The sequence below is a fragment of the Aedes albopictus genome, chromosome 2 (genome assembly GCF_035046485.1).
Source record: "Aedes albopictus strain Foshan chromosome 2, AalbF5, whole genome shotgun sequence".
In the NCBI taxonomy this organism is placed as follows: Eukaryota; Metazoa; Arthropoda; class Insecta; order Diptera; family Culicidae; genus Aedes; species Aedes albopictus.
This window is the reverse complement of record NC_085137.1, coordinates 396,078,338-396,103,965: the sequence shown is the minus strand read 5'-3', so window position 1 is coordinate 396,103,965 and position 25,628 is coordinate 396,078,338. Positions and strand designations below refer to the sequence as shown.

The window sequence follows — 25,628 nt, the reverse complement described above, 5'->3', positions numbered from 1 at the left end:
CTATGTTGAATTAACGTTGAAGGTTGAAAAGCACAATAATAAAGAATAAAAAAGTGGTTGAACAAAGATTCTATTATATTCTCCAATATTTAATAAAACCACTTCTTTACAGGTTCACGGTAGCAATCCAAGAGAGCTAGTTTATTTCCTCTACTCAACATCAAACCTAACTGCACGAATGTATTTGAACTGTTCTTATTCTTGTTATTCTCAAACCCCACGAAACATGACAGATGACAGATAAATCATTAATCATTCTAGAGTTGCACTCTAAATCGAAAGGGTCATGAAACGAGTATATAACAATACCTTCCTCTTTTAGTTCTTGTGCATCATGCTTAATCCAGATGTTATCTTTAATAATCGAAAAGTTGGCGCAACTAAACTCAGTAACTTTTATCTTATTTTGCTATTATCACTTTCACTTCAAAATACATACTTTGAGTAATTCAGAATATATCTCTTAATAATATATGAATTCATCATGCTGTGATTTTTGCTTCTTCCTGTTGGATCGTCGTAGTGTGGCAGGTGATTTAGAGATGCTTGGCGAAGCACGTTCGGAAAACGCTAGCAGTGCCTCCGGATGTAATTCCGATCTCGAGGGTGGCGGTCCAGTAGGCTCGTCGAATCCACAAAACGGTTCCTCATCCTCCGAATGAACAAACTTCCTCTTCGGTGCTCTCTTCCTTCCTCCAACATGAAGCGAAACATTTCGCCTTGGTTCATTCGTTTTTGTGAGCTTTATCTGCCCCCTGTGGGCCGTTAGGAGATGGGCTCCGATGGCGATCTGAGTCTGCGTCGCTATCGTAATCCTTCCTCAATCTCTTAAAATACTCATGGGGATTCTCCACGCTAGAAGTTTCACCTACGAATTGAACTGCATGCTTTTGTTGATTTAAAAATTTATAACAATTTTTCTGAATATGACCTCTTGCATTGCAATAATGACAAATAAAATTTGAGTATCGTCCTTTTGTCTGTGATCGTGACCTAGATCTGTAACTCCCATGATGATATGTAGACCGCCTATCGTCGTATCTGGACCGTTCTCTTCCTTTTCTTTCTCCATCTCTTCCTCCATAAACCCTTCTATTATCGGTCGAATCCTTCCATCCTAATCTTTGCCTTACTGATACTGAATGAACACCACTGCTTCTATTGATTGCCTGTGAGCTTTTTGCCGCAACTTCTTTAGTCTTCAAAATTCTCTCTGCTATTTTCAAAGTTAATTTCTCTTCATCTAAAAGTTTCTGCTGCAAATCTTTATCATAAACTCCATACACTAATTGGTCCCTTATTGCCGAATCTCTGAATTCCCCGAAATCACACGTTTCTGCTAATAATTTAACATCTAACAAAAAGTTTTCATTCGTCTCATTTGGTCCTTGAACCCTACACCTGAATTTATACCGCATCACTATATCCGATTCCACTTTGTCATATCGCTCTTTCAGTTTTTTAATTATATCCGCGTAAGAAACCGTTTTTAAATCAGTTGCAGGATAAAGTCGTTTTAGTTCCTGAAAGACCGTTACACCACACAAACTCAAAAATATATCCTTTTTCTTGCCCTCTACTATGTCGTTACTCGAAAAAATGAATTCCATTTGTTCCACATAATGCGAAAAAGAAGTGCCTTGGACATATGGATCAATTGAACCAATTAGTCCCATGGCGTCTAAATTTACAATTTGAAATTAAAACAAAAGAAAATCACTCAGTTTCAATAAATGAGACAAAAAAAAAATTCAACGTACCTTCGCTCAATTCCTGGGATTCCGGAACACCAAAGGATGTATACCAGTCGACGCTGCAGATAACGCCTGCCAATTAGTGGTCCAATCGATCTCAGCCAGAGACCAGTCCAACCAGATGAACTGCAGGATGATCTCGAACGGAATTCAACCAGGGAGCGGATCGACCTGGGAAGCAAGCGGGGTAATCACTACTTCGAATCTTCTGTAATATCAGCGTCAGCACTCAACCAGGGAGCGGATCAACCTGGGACGCTTGCAGGGAACTCACTTCAGCGTCGGCACTCAACCAGGGAGCGGATCAACCTGGGACGCTTGCAGGATAATCACTTCACTAAATCTTCTGGAACCTCAGCGTTGGCACTCAACCAGGGAGCGGATCGACCTGGGAGGATGGCAATGTCACCTCAACACCAGCGCTTTCAACCAACCGAGTATAGCGTCGCTTTCGACCGGCTATAGAACAAAAGAAAAACAAACGAAAGCAATTTAGAAATGAGCTCACAATAGCTTCCTTTCACAAACAATGGGTTGCGGTCAACTATTGAATTCTTTCAATCTCTATTCAATTACTCAAGAAAAAAAAATCTTCCAACTTTCACTTCCATGAAAAAGAAAAGGAAATAATTACCTTCAATCCGACGCAAAACGGAACTCTCCAGATTCTCCGCTGCCGTCCGGACTAAATTTGCCAACTTCGGCCAAAAATTGCAACACTTTCCAACTTCACACGCGAACTACTTTTTACCTCGTCGTCCACTATTATATTCTCCAATATTTAATAAAACCACTTCTTTACAGGTTCACGGTAGCAATCCAAGAGAGCTAGTTTATTTCCTCTACTCAACATCAAACCTAACTGCACGAATCTATTTGAACTGTTCTTATTCTTGTTATTCTCAAACCCCACGAAACATGACAGATGACAGATAAATCATTAATCATTCTAGAGTTGCACTCTAAATCGAAAGGGTCATGAAACGAGTATATAACAGATTCTTCATCTGACATATGCCAGTTGATCAACTGGTGACTAATTTTGCTATAGTAGAGCAAGTCTAACCCTTCTTTTGTAGCAGATATTATGAAAGTTGGACGTTTGTCTATGTTAGGTTATTCAAGATCAAGGTACTTACCATGGTTGCTCTAAAGCAGTGGTCCCCATAAAGATTGTTCATAAACCACGTATACCAAAATTTAGACATCCCAGAGTTTTCCACTCCACTTTGATCAGTTGGATCAGCTTCCCAAGAAAGCCTTCGCGTCCATGATATTCCAATGCTATGTGCGGCCGATACTGTCGTATGCCGCCATAGAGTCGATAAACAGGTGATGCGTTGGGACCTGGTATTAACAGCATTCCTGGAGGATTTATAGTACGACGAAGATCTTATCTGTTGACGACTGTTGATAACTACCCATAAATTAATTTGTTCTTGGTTATAGTTTGATCTATCTGTAAGCTTCGCGACCCACATGCATATTATTGGCGGTATATTTATAAAGGTGACAGATTTGCTGTAGCAAGTGTAAATTCAGTTGTACAAGAGTTATTTAGTAATGCGCAATGTTGTTCGTCTTTCTTTGTTCGGATGTCTATTTGCCCTCATTCCCCCTAAACCCATTCATCATATTTCATTTTGTTCTATACCTTACCTTTTCCCACAGGGTGCCATGTTTGACGCAGGTGCACGCTTCGGCAAGTCCGCCGGGTCGGCTTCGATTCCGCCTCCGCCGCCCGGAATCGCTCCCAACGCGGCCCAGATAGCGGCCATGCAGGGCCAGCAGGTTGTCATGACCAAGAAGAAGAACAACTTCCTGCACGGTGGCAACGGAGCCGGATTTACATTCTGGTAAGCTCAGCCCGTCGGGCGCGAACGATTCAGTTTTCGTTCTGCGCGCTGGTCACGCACAGCGGATGGATACCCGGAGAGCCACTTATTATACAGTGATGTCGTATTTTTTTCTAGTGTACCGATCGGTTCAGTTTAGGAGTGTAGTAGACCCCTGTTCAACTACTTATTTACACCTGGTGGACAATATATTTTTTTTGTTTTCCCTCTGCCAGGAAAAATGCCATTGATGTATTTCGATTTGTAGTCAAAATATTTGATTTTTTTGTTTCCCGTTGTTCTTTTCCATTCACGAATCTAGATTGTACAATTTTGACCATTTATTATTCGAAACATTAAGAGAAACTACAACCAATAAATTCTGAAACGAACGCGAATTGTAACGAATTGTGTATGACGACGAAGTAAGACGATGCAGCAGAATAGCAACCAAGGAGAATACATTTTACTAAGGTGGCGCAGATAAACATTGCAAACCACTGGTTGTCTCTTCCACTCTTCTGGTGTTCTTATGCAACTAAAATAGTGACGTCACTATTTCAGTTCCATAAGAACACCAGAAGAATGGAAGAGACAACCAGTGGTTTGCAATGTTTATCTGCGCCACCTTAGTAAAATGTATTTCTCCTTGAATAGCAACTACTACTACCTACCCCCGAAACAAGGAGTTATTGAATAATTATTAACCATACATGGTAAGAGAGGACGAGACAAAAGGTGGGGTGGCCATTCGAATGGGGAAATTTCCGAGATGTCAATATTTGGTGGTAAGGTTTGGTAGCGAATTTGCATTTACCCCCATAAAATTAACTGTTTCTAAAGCATTGGTTAGTAAATTTAACGTTTTAGCTATTACTTTTTGGAATGTATTATGCTTAGAAGGATGCTAACTTACTTAAAAATGCTTAGATGATTTAGATCCCACTCATATGTTAGTCGTATATTGTGGATACTATGCGTTTTCTCACAAAATATTTTCTTTGCTTTCACGAAAAACATGAAGTACGTCTAACGAACGTGCCTAAATTTCTCACTAAACTATTTTTTAAGACACTATTGGTCGAAATTTGTTGAAAAATTCGAAACAAATTGACAAAACGACTTCAGATTATTATCTTACCCTTGAATGGAGCTTACATGGCTCTATATGTAGCCAACAAGCTCCAAATCATATTCTACCTCTCGGCATACAACACAAACCCTATTGATATTCATCTTGCTCTCTTGGAAGGAGCTCGTCAGGCTCCAGAAATTTCCATCGAGTATAAAATGCGAGCAAGATTCAAAATAGTAGTTGTTATATTTTGTTGTTAAGTTTTGACATCAAAAATGAATAACTGAATGGCAATTTTTTTGTTAATTTGTTGGGAATAAGAGATAAAAGAACAAAAATAATAACTGACTTTGTACCGGAAAATAACTCAATAATAACTAATGTTATCCTTATAAGAACAAACCAAGGACAAAATATTTCAAAATGGAGAATAACTGAATAAGTTATTATCGAGTTATTGGGAACAAAGTAAGTACAAAATAAGTTATTTCAAAAAAGATCCTCATAATTGTAAATTTTGTTCTTATGATTGAAAAAACTGTGTTGTTTTGGTTTGATCTTATAATAACAAAATTACTGATTTACTTTTTTTCTGGAACAAAGTGAGTTATTATTTTTTGTTCTTTCCAGCTTTTATTCCTAACAAACCAATAACAAAATTTGCGCTTCATCAATATTCTATTCAAAATAAAATAAATATTGAATAATTCATCAATAACAAAACATGTTATGATTGCAAAATATGCCATTGGAATGTTGTTTTACTTAGGATGCTCAGAAGAACTTATTTTGCTATGATTACATATTCTGTTATTATTCAGTTATTTATTGTTATTCAACAATAACTCAGAAATAACAAATTGTGCAATGATAATATTTTTTGTTCTTAGTGAGTTATTTTGTGTTATTCACAAATAACATAAGAATGATAAAATGAGATATGATGGCAGAATTTGTTATTATTTTGTCCTTGGTTTGTTCTTTGCTTCTACCCGGGGAGAGGTAGAATAAGTAAAGTGAAACACTGCAACACTACTTTCCCGATTCGAGTGGCCACCCTGAAAACGGAATAAATCGGCTTTGCGAAAAGCTGAAGACAGTTTACAATGTACCAAAATAACGAAAATGCAGCAATTATCAATTAAATTCAAAAGGTATAGCACAATTATTATTCACAAAACAAACTAGTAAGAACTGAGAAAACAAAATGCTAACCACACTTATGGAACAAATAAGTTACAGAAACAGAGGTAAAAACAAACACACTTAAAACAAATAGAAAAAATGAAGATTTCAAAATCAGTTCATGGTATATGAAGCAGTTATCGGTAGAAGTATTACCAAACAACACACAAATCACTTACACACAAACTAGTTTAGAAGAATGAAAAAAAAACGAAAAAAAAAACGGTTCTGGAAGTCCCCGTCGAATTGCGTTACCACGTCCCGCAGGAACCTAACAGGTGTGTACCAAAAGAGTTCTCAAAGCATATAGCAATAGAACAAAAACCCCAGCAATAATTCAAGTCCCCGAGCAATGCTATTTAGGTATATGTAGGTATGAGTACTTCTGTTCCGGGAAATCTACCAAAATCGGTGAGCGAGCAATGCCATAAACATACACACACACCTACTTGCGGAACCAAGATATAGATCCGTTGAACCGCGCAACTACGCAATCGCCTAAGACTCCTCAAAAATAGTGTAGAAAGGTGGCTGGCTAGTGTTTTCTGTTCGGGCTCCTCGAGCCAATCGGCGCTTGTTCCCACTCCTCGTTCTGTTAGGCCTTTTTTCGTTGATGTCCATTTAAAGATCAATATGTTATTACTTTGAGAATGCTGTGTGTACGGAATCATCCAGAATATGTATGTTGAATGACAAGCGACAGCTAGAAGGCATTATAAGGTAACCTACTTCAGAAACTGTTCAATAATGGATTTGTTCAGCTTAACATGAATTCAGGATTTAGAATGAAACAATAATTCACTCATTAAGTATTAGCAGAGGCACAACCATGATCAACAGCACGGGACAAATGAATAATGAATAGGAACAATTTTTGAGATTTTTATTCTGAAAAGGCACTTAGTTCGAGTTCAGAATCTTCAACCATTTAGTAGCTCTTATTTGGTGATGATCAGCAGTAGTACGAAATAAGCTAGCCATTTCTATGGAATTGTAAGAATTGCCAAACATTCATTGTAGTAAGTTTATTTACAAATTAATTTACCTAGGAAATTACTGAAGAGATCCTGACAGATTTCATTGAGGCATTCATCGGAGAATCTAAATTCTGAAAAAAATTAGGAAGTCTTCGGATGAATCCATCACGGCAGCTATGTTAAACAACATAAAGCATAACTATAGCTACTTTAGGAAATTTCTTATGGAATCTCTGCGAAGGTATTCACTGCTATCAGTTTTGCAACAGTCCCTGGAAACCCCAAGTGGAATTCCATGCGAGACTCACACAGGAATCCACGGGAAAATCCATAGAGGAAAACAGGTGACATTCTTAAGAGGAAATTCCATCAGAAATATTGTTGAATTCCTTGAAAGAAAACCTACTGAAACTCCTTACTTGATCCTTGGGCAAATGCCAGATTAAATGCATTGAACAAACTCCTTGTCAAAGCCTCGTATAGTTTGCTGGAAAAGTTCAATATGTCCGAAAGAAGTTCGGTTCAGACGCAGTTGAATGAATTTGTAAATTTAAATGATCTTGTACCGACTTTTTCGAACCCTCTAAGAAGAATTCCTGCAGGAATACCTGTATGAAACCTTTAAGGAATCCCTGGAGGAATTCTTAGATGAATGCCTGGATGAACTACTGGAGGATTCCCTAGAGGAAATCTGAGAGGAATTCTTGGAAGAACTCCTGGAGGACTTTTTTGGAAAAACCGTTGGAGGAATCTCTAAAGCAATCTCTGGAGGAACCTCAGAAGGAATTCCTTGGAGGTTTTTCTGGACAAATTCTGGCGGAATCCCAGGTGAAACTCCTGAAGAAATCCCTAGAGGATTTCTTAAGGAAATCCCTGAATAAATCGATGGAGGAATCTCTAGAGGAATTCTGGGAGGAATTTCTGAAGAAATTCCTAGAGAAATTCCCCGAGAACTATTTCTGGAGAAATTCTTGGAGGAATCGTCGGAGAAATTTCTGGAGGAATCCTCAGACGAATCCCTGGAGAAAATTAAGAAGAAATTCCTAGAGGAGTTCCCACAGGAATTCCTAGAAAAAAACCTTGAAGAAATCCCGGATGAATCCTTGGAAAACATTACTAGAGGAATTCCTGAATAAATTCCTGAAAGAATTTCTGAAGGAATCCTTGGAGGATTTCCTGGAGGAATTGCTACAGTAATTTCCAATTAAATTTAACGAGATTGATTGATTGATTTGTCTTTATTAAAGAGACTTTCAGCCCTCGAAATTTCACGAGGAATTCCTGGATCAATTCCTAGAAGAATCCCTGGAGGAATTCCTGAAGAAGTTCTTGGAGGAATTCCTGAAGAAATACCTGGCGTAATCCCTGGAGAAATTCTTGGTGAAATTCCCGGGAAGTCCTTGGAGAAATGCCTTGAGGGATATCAGAAATAATTCCTGGATGGATTCTGGGAGGAATTCTTGGGGGCATTTCTGAAGGAATCCCTGAAGGATTCTTGAAGAAATCCTTGAAAGAATTCCTAGAAAAATCTCAGAAGGAATTCATGCAGGAATTTCTGGAGAAATTCTCGGAATAATTCGTGGATAACCTCCGGAAGGAATTCCTGGAGGAATCCCTTGAGGAATTTGTGGAGGAATCCCAGAAAGAAACCCTGATAAAATCCAAAGAATTATTTCTTAGGGAATTCTAGGACGAGTTTCTGAATAAATCCCAGGAGGGAGTACTGAAGAAATCGTTGAAATTCCAGAGGAAATCCTGAAGGAATTCTAAAAATAGTACGCGAAGGAGCTTTTGGAGCAATCCCTGAAGCAGTTCCTGAAGTAATTCCTGGAGGAGTTCCGGGAGAAACCCAAGGAGGAAGCTTGAAAGCAATCCCAAGAGGAATGCCTAAGGGAATCTCTAAACATTTCCTGGAGGAAATCTTAGATTAATTCCTGGAGGAGTTTCTGTAAGAATTCCTGAAGGAATCCCAAGAAGAGTTCTCGGAGGCTTTTTCAAAATAGCCCTGGAAGTTGATCCCCAAAGAATCACAGAAGGAATTCCCAGGTAAATCCCTGGAGGAATCTTGGAGAAATATGTGAAGAAACCCCAAGAAATGCAAAATTGCAAGAAATTTTACTACTATTTAGTCCTAATTCAACCAATTCGAGATATCTTCAGGCGATCTTATCAGATAATCTAAGAATTCCTAGTAGAAATTCTACAGGAGTGTTCAATGAAAACTCCATCAAAAGCTACCTCAGTTTTGTATTTAGAAGATGGAAGTTCTTACAGAACCTCCAGTGTTGTTGCCTAATCTTCTGAATATCCCAAAGGAAATGTTATTGGAGGGGGTTGGCCGTAGAGCATTAATAAAATGAACTAATCGGTTTGGCTCTCAGAATAGTAATGAACAAGTTTTCTCTTTATTGATAACAGATAACAAAATAGGGTTGCTAAGGTTGCTAGGGTTGCTTCCTGCTACGCGTCACCATCGCCTACTTCCACACTCCTCCTCGATGGTAATATTCCAGCTGCTTCTCGGAACTTACGTAGCTTCACCGCATGAAGTGGCTTAGTTAACATGTCGGCAACCATTTCTTCGGTTGAACAGTATACCGCTTGAATTTCTCCGTTGGCCTGCATCTCTCGAATATAATGGTTCTTGGTTTCGACGTGTTTGGATCTGCGACTTACATTTGGTGATGATAGTTGCTTAATGCAAGATTGATTATCTTCAAAAATCGTAATGGGCAGGTTGACTGGCACAGAGAAATCTTCCAGAATCCGCAAAATCCATTGGACTTCCTGACAGCATACTGCAAGCGCTATGTACTCAGCTTCCGTACTGCTCAGTGAAACACATGTTTGCTTCTTGGAACTCCAGAATATTGAACCGCCATTCAGTTGCAGCAAATATCCAGATGTCGATTTCCTGTCCTTCGCGTCTCCGGCCCAATCCGCGTCAACGTATACGGTTAGTGGATCTGATTTGATGCCCAGTATCAGCTCATGGTCCAACGTGTGCTTCAAATAACGTAGAACCCGTTTCGCTTCTACCCAGTCGGCTTGGGATGGGCAACTCACTTTTCGTCCCAGGATCGAAACGCTAGCAGCTATGTCGGGTCGGGTATTTACAGAAACATAAAGCAAACCACCGACTAGGCTGGCATACTGCGTGTTGTTTGGTAGCATCTCACTCGTCTCCTCCTTGGTTTGCAAATATCCGGGATCCAACGGTATCTTGGATGGCTTCGCTTCCTCCATTCCGAAACGACTCAGCAGCTTCTTGATGTATCCGGCTTGATTCAACGAAATACGGTCATCAGTTCGTTTCACTTCAACTCCAAGGAAATAGCGAATGTTGCCCAATGACGTTACAGCGAAATATTTGTTTAGTCCTTTGATGATTCCGGAATACTCCTCCTCAGTCCGACAGGCCACAACGATGTCATCAACGTAAACAGCCAAATAAACGGTGTTCTCGCCTGTCCCACGGTAATAGAGGCAGGAATCGTTCTTCGATTGCGTAAATCCCATCTTCTTCAACGCAGCATCAAACGTGGTGTTCCAGACTCGAGCAGCCTGCTTCAAACCATACAGACTTTTGCGAAGGTGGCAAACTGCGTTCTTGTCGGTTGAGGCTATTCCAGCAGGTTGTTTCATGTAGACAGTTTCCTGAAGTTCTCCGTGTAAGTAGGCTGTCTTGACATCGGCGTGTTTCAATAACAGCTTCCTTTGGGCAGCAACTGTAGCAAGAATCTTGAAGGTAACGGGTTTGACAACCGGTGCAAAAACTTCATCGTAGTCAATTCCAAACTTTTGTGTGAATCCTTGAGCTACAAGTCTTGCCTTATACCGCACCACGTTGCCTTGTTCGTCCAGTTTCCTTTTAAATATCCATTTGGATCCAATTGCTTTTCTCCCGGCAGGAAGCTTCACTAAATCCCAAGTGTGGTTCTCCTTTTGAGATTTGAGCTCGTCCTCTATAGCTGCTATCCACATCTCGCTCTCAGGACCAGTTACCGCCTCTTCATACGTTCGCGGCTCGGATTGCTGCTTGTAGATGATGTTCAGCGACTCAAAGTATCGTGCGGGTGGTTTACCTTTGGTACTTCTTTCCGATCGCCGGGGCAGTGGTGAATCAGGAACTTCTTCGGTGCTGCTGAGAAACTCGATGCTGCTATCGCCTGACTCGGACTGCTCCTCCTCCTCCTGAACGAGTGTAGATTCCGCTTCCGACAGGTCCTCTTCGAATTCGACTGGGGTTGGTATTTCATCTGGTGTTTCATCCGGTGTTTCTGGATCGCATTCAAATTCAACAACTTCAGGATTGGTAGCCTCTTTGTACGGTCATCCTCTTTGAGAAAACGAGCATCTCTGCTGATCACAACTTTGTCGGTATCAGGATCAATGAACTTGTACGCCTTATGATGGTCCGAGTATCCGATGAAAATCATCTTGACTGCTTTCGGCTCCAACTTGGTTCGTTTTTGATCCGGAACGTGAACATATGCTGAACTTCCAAATATCTGCAAGTGCTTCAAATCAGGAACCGTTCCATACCAGTGTTCGTACGGCGTTTTCTGTACTGATCTTGACGGAAGAACGTTCTGCAAATGAGCTGCTGTGTTTACTGCTTCCGCCCAATATCGGTATCCGAGCTTCGCATCAATTAGGAGACATCTGGCCATTTCCACGAGACTGCGATTTTTCCTTTCGGCGACTCCATTCTGCTGCGGGGAATAGGCAGCAGTGTATTGCGAAGTAATCCCTTCTGCACGGTAGAATCTTCCGAGTGCCTTGGACTTGTATTCACCGCCCTGGTCCGATCGTATGATTGAAGGCTTCCTTCCAAAACGCGTTTCTACCATCCTGACGTACTGCATTATCTTGTCAACCGCTTCTGACTTCCGTTGCAAAAAATACACCACCGTGAATCTTGATCTGTCATCTATCATGGTCATGAAGTATCTTGATCCTCCAGGTGTGGGTGTCTTCATCGGACCACAAATATCCGTGTGAACCAGCTCCAGAATGCTCCGAGATGATCCTGTTGCCTCCTTGGGAAAGGGTAAACGAGCCATTTTTCCTTCCAGGCAGCACTCGCACGTTTCCTCTACCGGACAATCTTCAATTTGTATTCCTGTGGCGAGCTTGCTGTTGATCATTTGACGAATAGCGTTTGGATCTCGGTGTCCCAATTTCCTGTGCCAGTGATGCAGACATTCGTTGGTGTGAACTGCTGCTGCGGTTTCAGGTTTCATCAGCTTGACGTAGTACAATCCTCCAGACTTCACGGCTGTAGCTGCAGGCATCCCGTTGTGCGAAATTTCACAGTTGTTTCCGGCAAATACGACTTCAGCTCCTTTCTCGGTCAGCTTGCTAACAGAAACCAGGTTCGTTTCCAACTCCGGAACCAGCAGAACTTCCGACAGGTTTATTTTCTTCGGCATCCCATCCTTGGCTTCGCAAAACAATCGTCCGCTTCCTTTGGCCTTCACTTCTGCAACATTCCCATCTGCGAGAGTAACGGTTGTTCCGGAAAGCGGTGTCATCTCATCGAAAAAATCTTCGTTTCCACACATATGACTTGACGCACCAGAATCGACTATCCATCCGTTGGGCCTGAACGTCTTCTTCGATCCGGTTGCAAAAGCGAATTCAGCGCAGTTGCTTTCTTCCTTCACAACACGAGCCTTTGGTTTGAACGGTTTGCGATCCTTGGCAGGGTACACTTCTCTCTTCTGGTTCAGTTGTCGGCAATCTTGTTTCTTGTGTCCCGGTTTGTGGCAGTGATGGCACACCACCTGCTTCGATCCGGATTGTACTTTCAGTAATGACTCACCTCGAGCGTTGTCTCGTCGCTTCAGGGCTTCATCGATTAACTTTCCGCGAATCAGTTCCATCGTCAGTTCGGTGTCGGGGCGATTCTCCAATGCGATACCCAAATTGTCGTAGGACTCCGGCATGCTTCGTAACACCATCAGCATCGTTATCTTGGGCGGCAACTCGTACCCGGCGTTTGCGATCCGTTCGAACAGGTCTTCCATCTCCATCAGGTGTCGTTCCAGGTCGTCGCCCTCCGTGTACTGCATGTTGATCACCCGGCGCAGCATTGCCAGAACTGAAGTGATGCTTGATTTCTGATGGTGATTGACCAAAGCTTCCCAGGTTTGCTTCGCGGTTGTGCATTTCTGGATCAATCTTCGCTGGGTCGTTCCGACTAGTAGAGCAATGGTAGCCCGCGTCTTCTGGTCACCTTTCTTCCAGGCATCAGTTAGCGGAATCGGGGCATCTTCTTCTACATACTTCCATAACTCTTCTCGAATCAGGAGCATTTGAACGTTGAACTTCCAGCTTTCGAAATTGCTGTTGCTCAGCTTCTCGACGGCGAACTTGTTTCCGTCCATGTTGCGGTCCTCCGGTAAATCCAATTACAGCGTAGACCTCTTCGAATTCTTCCGGTAAATCCAATTATCGTAAAGAACTCCGACGACTTCAAAATAATCTTCGTGAACTACTTCTATAGGCCCATAACCTATTGGAGGGGGTTGGCCGTAGAGCATTAATAAAATGAACTAATCGGTTTGGCTCTCAGAATAGTAATGAACAAGTTTTCTCTTTATTGATAACAGATAACAAAATAGGGTTGCTAAGGTTGCTAGGGTTGCTTCCTGCTACGCGTCACCATCGCCTACTTCCACAAATGTCCGAATCGGAAACATTGTTCTCTTCGGACCAGTGCTGGGAAATATCACGAAACTCGTTCTGCGGGGTCAAAACCATGCAAATCACAGCTACCCATGGTGTTAGCTGCAAAACCGTTCGCTACTGTAGCCTAGTTTGTTGAAATTCATTAGTAACCATGTGTTGCTACGGTAGCTCACTACAGTAGATCACTAGTGTTGAGGGCAAATTATTTACTTCACTTTTCATTGGTTTTTCGGTTTTTCGTAGTGATGCACCACGGGGCCGCAGTCGCGGGAACAATCGCGCTTTTTTAATCTGGACTGCTGACCCGATGTAATACACCGACTTCATCAACATCGTTTTGAGGGATTGAACGAGCTCCCCTAGTTGGATCGGGATATTCTGGGACACGGTTTCGGGGATTTCCGGATGGGGTTTTGGTGATAAGTTGAGAAGGCTTCGCTGGAGGAATCGGTCAGGCTATTGAGGACGAGACGACGGGAGGAAAGACACTTTGATTGAGTTATATTTGAATTTTCTGTAGCAGAAAGGCACTTTAGAGCAAAAACGAGATTTTTATCCTACTGAATCACAGGTTATGCCTTGAGAGGAACGATGCATGGGAGCTATTAAAAGAAAGCCTTCGTTGTTTGAACGAGACGGGCTATCGGCAACGGGTTCTCGGGGAGTAAGGTCCTTCGGGTACGATGGGTCAGGGACAGGTCTTACTGATGAATCGAGATCCACCGATCTTTGGTAACGTCTGGGAATATTCTCAAAGATCTGTTATATTTGAAATACATATCTCACAATACTGAAAGACGAAAATCACCCATAAGGGAATAAAAATTTCGAGCAAATGGAACTGAGGTCCTCATAAAGTCCGCCAGTACGTCAAATGAATTTCAATGAAACTCAATTGGAGCTCCCGCGCTAAAGCTGATACCGTAGCAATTTATTAGAACGCCTACTGTATTGTTTCAAACACATTTCTTCCGGTTATGAGAAGACAGCGAGTCAATCATCAAATTCATGCAAACTACTGTTACCATTCCCAGCACTGCTTCGGACTACTAATTTATCTCATCATCACTAAAGCTGTTCTTATTCGTCATTAGGGTTAACACAAACAGACGTTGTTCTAAGAGAAAATCGATTAAAATTGTTGTCTTATTAATGGTATATCTTTTTCATCAACACCTTGCCGCCTATTGGTAAAATCACGCAAGGTGGTGTCGGCCATGATAGATTGCGATTTGACGTTTGCCTTACTGCCCATAATCGCATAGTTGACGTAACCACCATTGACAATGACAGCACTCACAAGCTAATATCTATCAAATGTGCATTATTGTGACTAGTTTTATTCAATAGAGCACAAGATCTAATCACTAACTAGATATCAACGTGAAAAAAATCATAAATTTTTCATTAATCAATGTTAACATTTCAAAAGTGTGTTGAAAACTACAGTGGCGCACTACTACATAAATCGCCTGTAATTGAGTTGTTTAAAGGAAGTCTCACGAAACCTACTGCAAGCCTATCCAATCCATATACGGAAGAACAAAAGATGTTTATAAAGTTCTTACAAATTCTTAACACGGGGAATTTGAACACAAATCACAACCACTCAGGCATTTTGATTGGTCAATTTTCGTTTGCATCATTGACCCACGTGCACACTAGCAAACGTCAATGAGATCGAATACTAGCGCCTCTGGTGGAAAGATCGTGGAAATCAAATGAAATTCAAGTTCATCGTTAAATACAAATGCCAAGCTCTTTCGAAGGGTAATAGTGAACTTCACTGGTGTTATTCCTTCGTTTTATCTTGCCGTATTCACCATTAGACAGGCTGCACTTGAAGCGACGAAGTTGTCCTCTCTGGAGCCACCAATGTTATTTCCGTACTAGAACAAGAAACCGCGGGAAGGTTTTGGTCCTGGTCAAATTTGGCGTTAATCGCCAACTATTGCACGGTTTTAAAACTCACTAATTAATTGTTGCACCTACCATTATTTCCTTATAAGGTGTGCAACAATTGGCGATTTACCCTTCTTGGTTTCGGACCCCAAGTTGTACCAAAGGTTCGCCGGCATTGCCCGAAGACCATACAAGCCTTCTTGATTCTGAACTAAATGTGAGGTGTCCAGGAAAGCTTGGAATCAAGAATAACTCCAACGTACTTTACCTGTTGTCCAGGTCCAAAAAGGGTGCTGTTGCACACACCAACTAACAATGTTACATAGTCGTCGGCAAAACCATAAGTAGAAAAACCGCTATTATTGAGTTGCCTCAATAGCGTATCTGCTACGAGATTCCACATAAGCGGTGACAAGACTCCTCCTTGGGGACATCCACAAACACTCACTTTCATAATTGTTGCTTGACGCAATGTCGAGAAAAGATGTCGGTTTTTGAGCGACCTTCGGAGATATATCATGACTTCGTGCGACTTCTAATATAGAATCAAAAGACACGTTTTCAAAGGCATCTTCGATATTTAAGAAAACACCCAAGCAGGATTGCTTTTGAGCGAATGCCTTCTCGATATCGTAAACTATCATGCGTAAAAAAATCACAGTGGACTTACCAGATTGGTAGGCATGTTGGTTCACATGAAGAGGCACGTTGGCCAGATTAACATCACGAATGTAATGATCCACAATGCGTTCTAAGCACTTCAGAAGAAAATAGGTCAAACTGATAGGACTGAAACTCTTTGCTCCTGCATACGAAGCACGATCCTCTTTCGGAATAAACTTTACAGTAATATCCCGCCAAGATGAGGGAATAAAGCAAAACTGTAAACAAGTATTTTTTTCAAACATGTTTGAAATAGTCAAATCCCTTCTGAAGCAAAATAGAATAAATCCCATCTAGGGGGTTGTGGGGCAAGATGGCCATATGGGGCAAGATGGCCACCCTGTCTTTTAAGCATTAATTCGCAACACAAAAATATTTTCTGCATGGGTTGTGATTATAAACAATGCTTTATGTTTATAATGTGCGAAAAAGTTACTACAGTTTGAAAAATCTGCTATAAAATAGTGTTTGAAGTTTGAGTGTTCAAAAACAGTGTTTTCTTATAGTATCAGGCAATCTGATTTTAAGGATTAGTACTGAAATAACATCGTTTTAAAAATTATTTTTAATTTTTAATGGTGTCTATATGTGACTGTTGTTGAGCCTCGACAATAAAATTTCAATGCTTTAAATTAATTATGTCATATAAAAAATGATAAACATATCGTAATCATTCGGGGCAAGATGGCCACCTGTGGTAAGGCCTATGTCGCCATCCAAAAATCAATCTAAAGCAGATTTAAAACTGTTATTGATGTTTAGAGATACTGCAAAACCACAGAAAATTGATTTTTATATTAGTTGAAGCTGTTAAAATTAACTACGATGGAGATGATACCTCAGAAAAACTTTGAAGTTATTTGCTGTTGAACGGTGATTGGTTTCATTGAATATTTTGGCACAGGGATGGAAAATCGTAGCTAAAACCGCTATAAGGGTTCGTTACAAGACGTTGAATTACAGTATAATGCATAAAAAGAGTAGTAATGTATTTCAATCGTTTCGAGAGAAACAAGTTTGCTGAAAAAATAGACCAAATGATAGAACATTTCCAAATAAATTTCTATAAATTTTATTTCAAACATTATCATAAAGAAAATGTTGGCAAATACCACACCATCTGTAGGCAAAGCGTTGCGGATGATTCGACCTTGGTTTATTGAATGTTGCTTAGGGATTAAAGCATACTAATTGTAAAAATTTAGCTCTGTGGCCGTCTTGCCCCATATGGCGAAAATTCTATGTCGAAAGTAACAATTTTCAAATGAGTTTATTTTGCATTTGTAGTGCAAAATAAAATGCTTTTTTGTGTTAATAAGATAGAAAAGACACGAAACAAAGGGGATGAGTGTTAAATAGCCACATTCTAATGAAAGTATATGCTCCCAAGGCGCCTAAGCCTAGGGTGGCCATCTTGCCCCACAACCCCCTACCCCAGGAGATTTGAAAGGAGCAAAGCTATTTAGGGCCGATTTCTTCACCTCGGCTTAACCGGTAAGCCAGGCTTACCCATACAGTTAAACCTGGCTTAACGCTTTAGCCAGGGTGAAGAAATCGCCCCTTAGTGCCCATTCAATCGATTCTAAAGTTATGATACTCCGAGCCGAAGCTAAAGAATCAAAACTACAAGAAAATACATCAGGTGCATCCGAAGATGTAATATCCACACATCCGGGAAGTGTGTACTGAATAAACATTCCAAAACTTCCTCACCAGAGGAAATGAAGTCGCCATTTGGCAAACGAAGTTCATTCACTCGGAATTTTATTCAACCGACTGACTTCACTCAAATTGGAAACATTTGCACAAAGGTTTCTCCAGCCGGATCGTTCAACAGACCGGAGAGCTTTCCTGTAGGCCTTGCGAGCTGACCCGAAAGCCTCCGATCCAGCAGAACGTCGTCTGTTCCGACTCTTTCTACATTGTTTCCTGAGTTTCGCCAGATCAGAGTTCCGCCAAGGGGTTCCCCTTGTGATCTTCACAGACCGTAGAGGGCATGCTTCTTCAGAAGCTTCCATGATGAAGTTCGTTGTAGTATCAACGGCATCATCTAAATCACTTGGAGTGTCAATGGATGGTGAGTACCCATGACATTTGGCCGCAACCAAATCAGTAAAGAGATCCCAGTTGGTTGGCCGGGGATTCTTGGAACGCAAAGTTTGCGAAGTAACATACAAGAAGTGTTCAAAGAAGATGTAGCGGTGATCAGATAAAGATTCTTCATCTGACACATGCCAATTGATCAGCTCGTGGCTAATTCTGCTTGAGCAAAGCGTTATGTCTAACACTTCCTCTCTAGCAGATACCATGAACGTTGGGCGGTTGGCTATGTTAAGTAATACAAGATCTGTAATCTGTACTACTTAAGTACTCCATCAAACTGGAGCCTCTCAGTCTGAGCTGCCCTAGATTTAATGGTGAGCATTAGCATCACTACCAACAATTAGCAAAAAGCCTTTTGAAGTACAGTATGCAATGACTAGCTTAAAAGCATCCGCAGGGGATAGTTCATCATGCGGTAAATAAACCGAACAATAAAAACATATTTCCTGTAGAGGTTTCCAACAGATACATCGATTGTGATAGCACATACATCTTTGGTAGTTAATTCAGAGACAAGTGTAGCAACGATTAAGTTGTTAACAAGCACACATGCTCGAGGCATGACACGCGAGTTTGCCATTTCATGTTTACTGAAAGTTGCAAACACCGGGTTCACAAAGTTTCCTAGATAGAAATTCCCCTTACGGAAGTAAGGTTCTTGGACCAAGGCCACTTGGGCTGTACCATTTTGCATAAGTCTGCAAAGATTGATTGTTGCTGTTCTTTTATGCTGAAGATTGATCTGAGCTATCCTAACCGTAGCCACTACCCAAAACTATGCAAGGTTAAACTCTTCGCAACAACAGCACAACAAAGAACAGCAGCAACAAAACCAGATCGGTATCGATTGGAGAACGCCAAAGGCGAGCATACACGGAATACACTGTGTAAATCGCATAATGCGAAACCATATAGGTGAAAATTTAAACTAATTAACAACATCTTCATAATCCCGCCCTTATTTAGCCTCAAGTGAGACTAAAGAAGGGCAGCCGATTGTCTCGGAGAAACACAAGGTCCACTGCACCATTGCTCCGGTTTGCGTAGTAAGGGCAACATACTGTGGAGGGCGCCATGGTACTCCACAGGCTCCGTTTACGGTTAGGTTTTTATTAGACCACCCCAGCCATTAACTCCTAGACACGGTAAGCATAGCCGCATCACTCCATGAATTAGGGGGTCACCTGTTAGAGCCAGTTAAGACAATCGCTACCGGCACTACATAGCTATCTAGGCTGATCGAGAAGAGAAGTTAATACTAATAATCAACTTCATACGGGCTCGAACAGCAATGAATACCGCTACTGTCGCTGTCTTACCCATGGATAGATTCCTACACAATGATAGCATACTCTAGCCTTTCTTACCCTGAGCAATCATCACACCTTGCTAGCCAACAGCCATCAAGAAAGTATTGAACTTTTGTAGCCACCTTGAACAGACCGACACCGCCTGCAAAACCTAACTCTTAAACATGCAGTAGTAGTAAAAAGAAGAGTAAACAAAAACACAAGTGATCGACATATTGATTAGCAGTAAAATTTTATTCCAAATTTACTCTAGCAACTAAACCGCAGAGACTCTAAAAACACATATTATTTTAAACACGGTGATTTTTTTTTCGTCTGAAATTTGTGATTCGGTTATTTTTTAAACCGTTCTAAAGTGATTACGTTCTACATTTACATCGTTTCGAACTATCGCGCGACTATATTTAATGAAAACTATTACAGTGAAAAAGGAAAGAAATACAATAAAAATCAATTAAATTGAGACCAAAAAAAGCCTTGAAATGCGTTTTCATTTCCCATTCACTCGGCCTTCTTCTCGGACTCCGGTTTCTGGGCTTCCTGGGCGTCAACTTTGGTATCAACCGTCGGCGTGGGCTCTTGCTCTTTCGGCGACGACGAAGCATCCTGATGTTCCATTTCCTCCGTCACGTCGAGTTTGGGTTTTTCCACTGCCGTCATCGGTTTGGCGATGACACTCACCGGAAGTGAATCTTCGAGACTTGCCGGCTCCACGTCGTGCGCGATGGTGATGTTGTGCTCGACCAGCGGTGGCTCCGAGGACATCTCCTGATCTTCGGTTTCCGCAGCCGTGGCGGTCGTGCTGGATGACTGCGAAGGGGACTGCTTCTCCAGCTTTGGAATGACAGACACGGGTTCCCGTTTGATGTGTTCTTGCAACGGCAAATCGTCTCCTTCCCCATCCGACTCCGATTCGTACTTCTTCTTGGTGAAAGTTTTCTGGGCGGGAAGTTCCACGTGAAGGTAGCATGTGGCATCCTCGAAAATGTTAGCCAGTGCTTCCTGACAAACGACGCCGCTTTTCTCCACACCGCAGGATTTGAACAGCACCTGCTTTTTGTCCTCCAGGATGTGCTTCCGGCAAAATTTGCAGCAAGGAAGAGTCCTTTCCCCACACTTCACGCCCCCTTCGGTAAATGCACACTTAGGATGGGACGGAACCTTCTGATGTAATCCCTCCGTGGCCTTGGCTCGCTTTTCAAGGTACTTCCGATGCAAAATGGCGTCCATTCCATACTTCCGATGGTAGTGATCCAAAGCTTTCAGCTTTTCGTACAGCTTGCGCTCCTTCGGGGAATCCTTCACCTGATCGTGGATGCTGCAGTACTGTTCCCTCTCCCGGCGAATATCGTTAAGATATTTACGACGCTTCTCCTTCAGCACGTGCTGCAATCGATGGAACTGGTCAATGTACAGCGTCTGCAGCCGGATCAGCTTTTCCTTCGTTATCATGGTGGCTTCCTCGGCCGTGTAGATTCCGGCATGCTTCAACAGATCTTCGTTCTGCGAGTCGACGCTCTCGTTGTCGGAATTGTCCATGTCGTAGCCGCGCCAGGTGTTACCCACCAGAGCGGCATCCTCGTCGGTGCTGCTATCCGAAGCATAGTCAAGGACAACGCGAGCCGAGTCGTTGATTGTCGCCACATCGATGTCCACTGAAATTGAAGCAAAAAGGTTGGTTAGCTGTTAGCAAATTGTGCTTTTTTTTCTAATGATTACTCAAACTCACCGAAGGGATCCACCGACGGAGTCACGACGTCCACATCGCCCTCTTCCTCGTCTTCGTGGACCGTGATCTTGAGCGCCGCCGATGACGACGAGCAGTTCGCAAGCTGATGCTGATGATGCTGTTGTTGTTGGCTTTGCTTCGCCTTGTCCACCTTGACGTGGTGTGCAAGATTGTGCAGCAGCGTCTCGGTTGTTTCCAGCGGTGTGTACTTCCCGATCGTGGACTTGGTCTTGGTTAGCTGCGTCAAGCGGCTGTGCTCGAAACAGTAGTTCGTGCCGTAGTCCTTTTTGTTGTCATACTTCGGCGCCGGTTCCAGACAACGTTTGCCATTCGACGCAAAAAAGAATGCGCACTGTTTGTATGGTGCACGGGAATCCTGCAGGATGTGCCGCTTGCAGAAGTTGTACTGCTCTAGCCGCGGAAGTGTACATTCGTACGACTGGTTGGAGCAAGCTTTCGACTTCTTTTCGATCTCCATGTGAATCTGATTGCGCAGTGCTTTTTCCTGATCAATTACCTTCGCAAGAGATGCGGTATTGCTGCGATGACTCGACGATGCTGCGACGCGTCTTCCTCCCGATATTGTTGACGGTGCTCCGGAGTTTTTCCTCGAATGATGCTGCTGATACGGCCGAGTTCTCTGCTGCCCGCCGCGAGGATTGCTCATCTTCCTGGGATTCTGGAATGAAGAGAATCACATAGCTGGGGTGGAAAACGGGCACACAATCAAACAATCAAACAAAAACGTGGAATTCTTACTGGATTGTTTTGATTCTGCATCATCCTCGATGGCAGAAATTTTGGTGACAAAAGACAAAAAGGGCGGTTTGTACTAAAGTGTACACTGTAAAAATATACAGGAAACTATTTTAGACCATTTGGCTGCGCTATTGTGGTCATTTAAAGTCAAACCTTTGTAAGCTGATTACCGAATGGTCCACCCGCATAATCGCTAACTGTAAATGCAATGTCTCTTATACTGTAGATGTATTAGGAATTGACATTTAACTATTTCACAGACTATCCGAGATAACAGTAAGTTAACCATTCCATGTACAGATTTGCCAGTTTGGCAAATGGTAAGCCGCAAAATTACAGTATGTGGAATAGGCGGTTAAGATAGGTTACCATAAAAAATCGCCCGTTTTCTCGAACAAATTTTTCGCAATACAGTAGAGGATACGGTCAACATACTATCCAGTGTTTGAGACAATCTACTGCATAGTAAATGGTTAGATATTAGTTTAACAATAAATCTGAAAGAAAAACGGACAATATATGTGTTATTATTGGTTTAGTCCATAGTACAGTAACAGTATCAGATAAAAGAGACATACTGTGTGAAGTGCAATACAAATTGTATTTTTCTATGCGGGCACTGCACGAATTTATGCTGACCTGCTTACTCTCACAGAAAATTTGACGTTTGAGCGGTGCCAACACCTCTCAAATGTCAAATTTCGAATGAGAGTGAGCAAGCCAGTATAGGGCACTGCATGAGCATGGAATTCATTCCTTCACTCAGCGAAAAAAAACTAGCAAAACTCATCGAAATACCTTATGAAAATTTGCTATAACTAATTCTTATGGATGACATAAGAATACCGTATAAAAATTGATCGTGCTTGATATGACAAAATTCATAAGATAGAGTTATGAAAAGAACAAAAAAATCTTAAAATGATGCAGACTGGATTCAATCCATGAACGTCGGGATCACCGAGACCGCGTTTTATCCACACGGCTACCGACGCTTGAAAATACCATCAGCGGCGTCATGGTCGCAATTTTTTCCGCAGTCAAGTTCGCAGATTGTGAACAATCCTCGGTACTCACTTTACGTAATTTATGTTTAGTCCCTTACTGTCAGAGCTGTCAGATCAGTGTAACACGCTAAATAAAATTTACACAAAAGGCAATTTACACGGAAAAAAATACACGGTTATGAATATTTATTGGGTACCGGACTGGTCACAGAAAATTTGATCGTTTTCTTTGGTACATCGAGGTCTTGAAATTAGTCTATGATACCATGTTGCTAAACATAAATAAAAGCCAAGCTGTGAGACGATTTCACGTCATAGTGACCATATGAAATTCATCCGAATCATTATGAATTATTTAAAGGCCGTTTCATAAGTTGAGCCTTATGGAAATCTTAAGGTTATTTGGCTGAGTGTTCTCTCACTCTTACAGAAATTTTGTAAACAACAAGGCCAAGAAACATAAAAATCCCATGCAAAATCAAAACAATGCAGTGCCCTATAAATTCGTGCAGTAATTCATAGTCCATTTTACGAGCCGAATGTATTTTGACAGGAGGTAGCGTCTAGAGTCAGTTTAGTTAGAGTCTGGCGGACTGTCACTTTCGATCGGAGCCAATTGAGCATGACGTCACGATGTAGCATTTATCGGTGAGGACACTATGACGTCATGCTCGATTGGCTCCGGTCGAAAGTGACAGTCCGCCAGACTCTAATTATAGGGACTCTAGTAGTACGTCCAATAACCCGTGAAAATCAATATCATCATCAACATTGTTGTCACTTCGTAAAATGGCTCATTGGGTTGTTTAATGAATAAAATCAAGCCAAACATTTCAATAGGTCCTATCTGCATTTGAGAGGCTCTCTTTGTTTACTTTCTCTTTCAATTATTGCAATGTAATGGTACACTTTTCAACTATTTTTGCAGTACAAATCAAAAGACGATTGTTTTGACCATCGTTCAATGCAAGGAGGCAATCAAAATAGCAATAAACAACTGAGATCCCGAATAAAACGGTATCATACGGTTATGATACAATTTATCGTTTTTCGATTATTCACGGTATCATATAATGGATGATAAATTAATGATACTAGGAATCATATTGGTGATAAGTGTATCATATTTGGAGTTTGAATGATAGACCGAATGGGTTGTTAAGTATCGTTACCATTCAAAAATGACCATTTTTGCGAATAAAAAAATTGTCAAATTATTCACATTATAATCACTTTATCGTTTACTTTATGATTCACTGAATAATATAAACACGATTGAAATATTTCATGATTCTGCATTATCGACTTGATAAAAATGCACACCCCTGCGGAACCATCTGTCAATTTCGTGGCAAAACCCGTTCTAATTATGTTATGTTGTTGGTATCGAAGTATTTTTTTTATCATCGTAGACTCGAGCTGTGGTGATCGGTGGCTGGTTTAATTTTTCCTCGCGCGGTGCCCATGAGACCATATCAACTTGATGCTCGCGGGTGACTAAAAAGCAAAAATGTTGAAGAAGGTAGCTGGCTCAGTAGCAGGAGGAGAAACAACTTTGGAGTGTTACTGCGATTCTTTTTTCGACTTAGACTTTGATGCAATAAATTTCGTCGTACTCAGATTTTGCTGTCACTTTCAGTCGCAGGGTTTTTGCAACTCGCCCGATAATGTGACAGTTTTCGCCAGCCGTCTCAATGTTTACCATTAAGGTCTTTTGTTCTCGGTCCACCAGCTGGTTATGTTTACACAACAAAACCAGCTGGTTCACCGATGTTTACGTTCATCCTCATTGTGCTCAGCTACCATTATGTTTTCATAACAAAATCAGCTGGTTTCGCCTGAATCGGAGAAAGAAGGCGAAAAGGTGTCATGAATGTTAGGTTAGTACCATATTAGGGCGAGTTAAATTTCGTCGTCAAAATCTGATTAGGCCGGAACAAATCTCCTTTTCTTCTTTTGTCACTTTTGTCGTTGACTCGTCAAGGAGGGGATGATAAAAAATGAAAATGAATTTGATGAAAAATTATCCAAACAATTAGGCAAAATCGTCAAACTCATCGGATATGTTAGGAATTTTTTCGACGACTCTAATTTCACTTTAGTTTTTTTTAAATTTCTTAAATAATTTATTTGTTTCCCCCCTCAAAATGTTGAATTCCGACAAAAAAATTCCGAGGGGGTGGTGACATAAGAGAAATTCGAAATTTGTGTCAGCCTTATTCGTAAAAATACAATATTGCGAGATACAAAAGGTAAGTTAGCTTTGTCCTCAGCCAGTGCATATCGGTTTTAGAGGCAGCACCCATTAGACCCCAAAATAGTTGCTGCAATTGTGTTTTGGCCGATACATTTGTATATACGCAGCATTGTATGTTGCATCACCACCACAGTGCTATAGCAAATGCGTAGACTTAGGTGCCGCGGAGCTATGAAATCCCCGCATAATCACTAACTGTAAATGCAATATTTCTCATACTGTGGATGATTATTAGAAATTATCATTGAACCAGTTCTCATACTGTCCGAGATAACAGTAATACAACCATACTATGTACAGATTTGCCAGTTTGACAAATGGTAATCCACCAAATAACAGTATGTGGAATAGGCGGTTAAGATAGGTTACCATAAAA

General features: G+C 41.3%; 3 protein-coding genes across 6 annotated transcripts in view; 1 reads left to right on the top strand and 2 right to left on the bottom strand.

The window, feature by feature from the left end:
* The window catches only part of LOC109414878 (DAZ-associated protein 2), a 353,216-nt gene extending 349,229 nt beyond the window's left edge, over window positions 1–3,987 (top strand). For both annotated transcript variants that reach the window (XM_062853256.1, XM_029879305.2), the window contains exon 4: window positions 3,426–3,987. In XM_062853256.1, the coding sequence (XP_062709240.1) occupies window positions 3,426–3,614 (189 nt within the window). In that variant the 3' untranslated portion in view covers window positions 3,615–3,987. The remainder of the gene's footprint in view (window positions 1–3,425) is intronic.
* LOC109397559 (uncharacterized) lies at window positions 67–2,750 on the bottom strand. 2 transcript variants are annotated; one of them, XM_062848942.1, is made up of 3 exons: window positions 2,064–2,750; window positions 1,761–2,004; window positions 67–1,681 (listed from the first exon to the last, which is right to left on the bottom strand). In XM_062848942.1, the coding sequence occupies exon 3, from the start codon at window positions 1,674–1,676 to the stop codon at window positions 726–728; it is 951 nt and encodes a 316-aa protein (XP_062704926.1). In that variant the 5' UTR covers window positions 1,677–1,681; window positions 1,761–2,004; window positions 2,064–2,750; the 3' UTR covers window positions 67–725. The 2 variants fall into 2 exon arrangements, with proteins under 2 accessions (XP_062704926.1, XP_062704927.1); XM_062848943.1 differs by having other exon boundaries at window positions 1,761–2,213; window positions 2,389–2,750.
* Window positions 3,988–19,707: 15,720 nt separating the features above from the next.
* LOC115253479 (KAT8 regulatory NSL complex subunit 2) overlaps window positions 19,708–25,628 on the bottom strand; it is a 598,461-nt gene continuing 592,540 nt past the window's right edge. The window contains exons 2-4 of one of the 2 annotated variants that reach the window (XM_062853254.1): window positions 21,989–22,073; window positions 21,230–21,908; window positions 19,708–21,155 (exon numbers count right to left, since the gene is read on the bottom strand). In XM_062853254.1, coding sequence (XP_062709238.1) covers window positions 20,002–21,155; window positions 21,230–21,908; window positions 21,989–22,073 — 1,918 coding nt within the window. In that variant the 3' untranslated portion in view covers window positions 19,708–20,001. The remainder of the gene's footprint in view (window positions 21,156–21,229; window positions 21,909–21,988; window positions 22,074–25,628) is intronic. The other variant, XM_029879308.2, reaches the window with a different exon arrangement.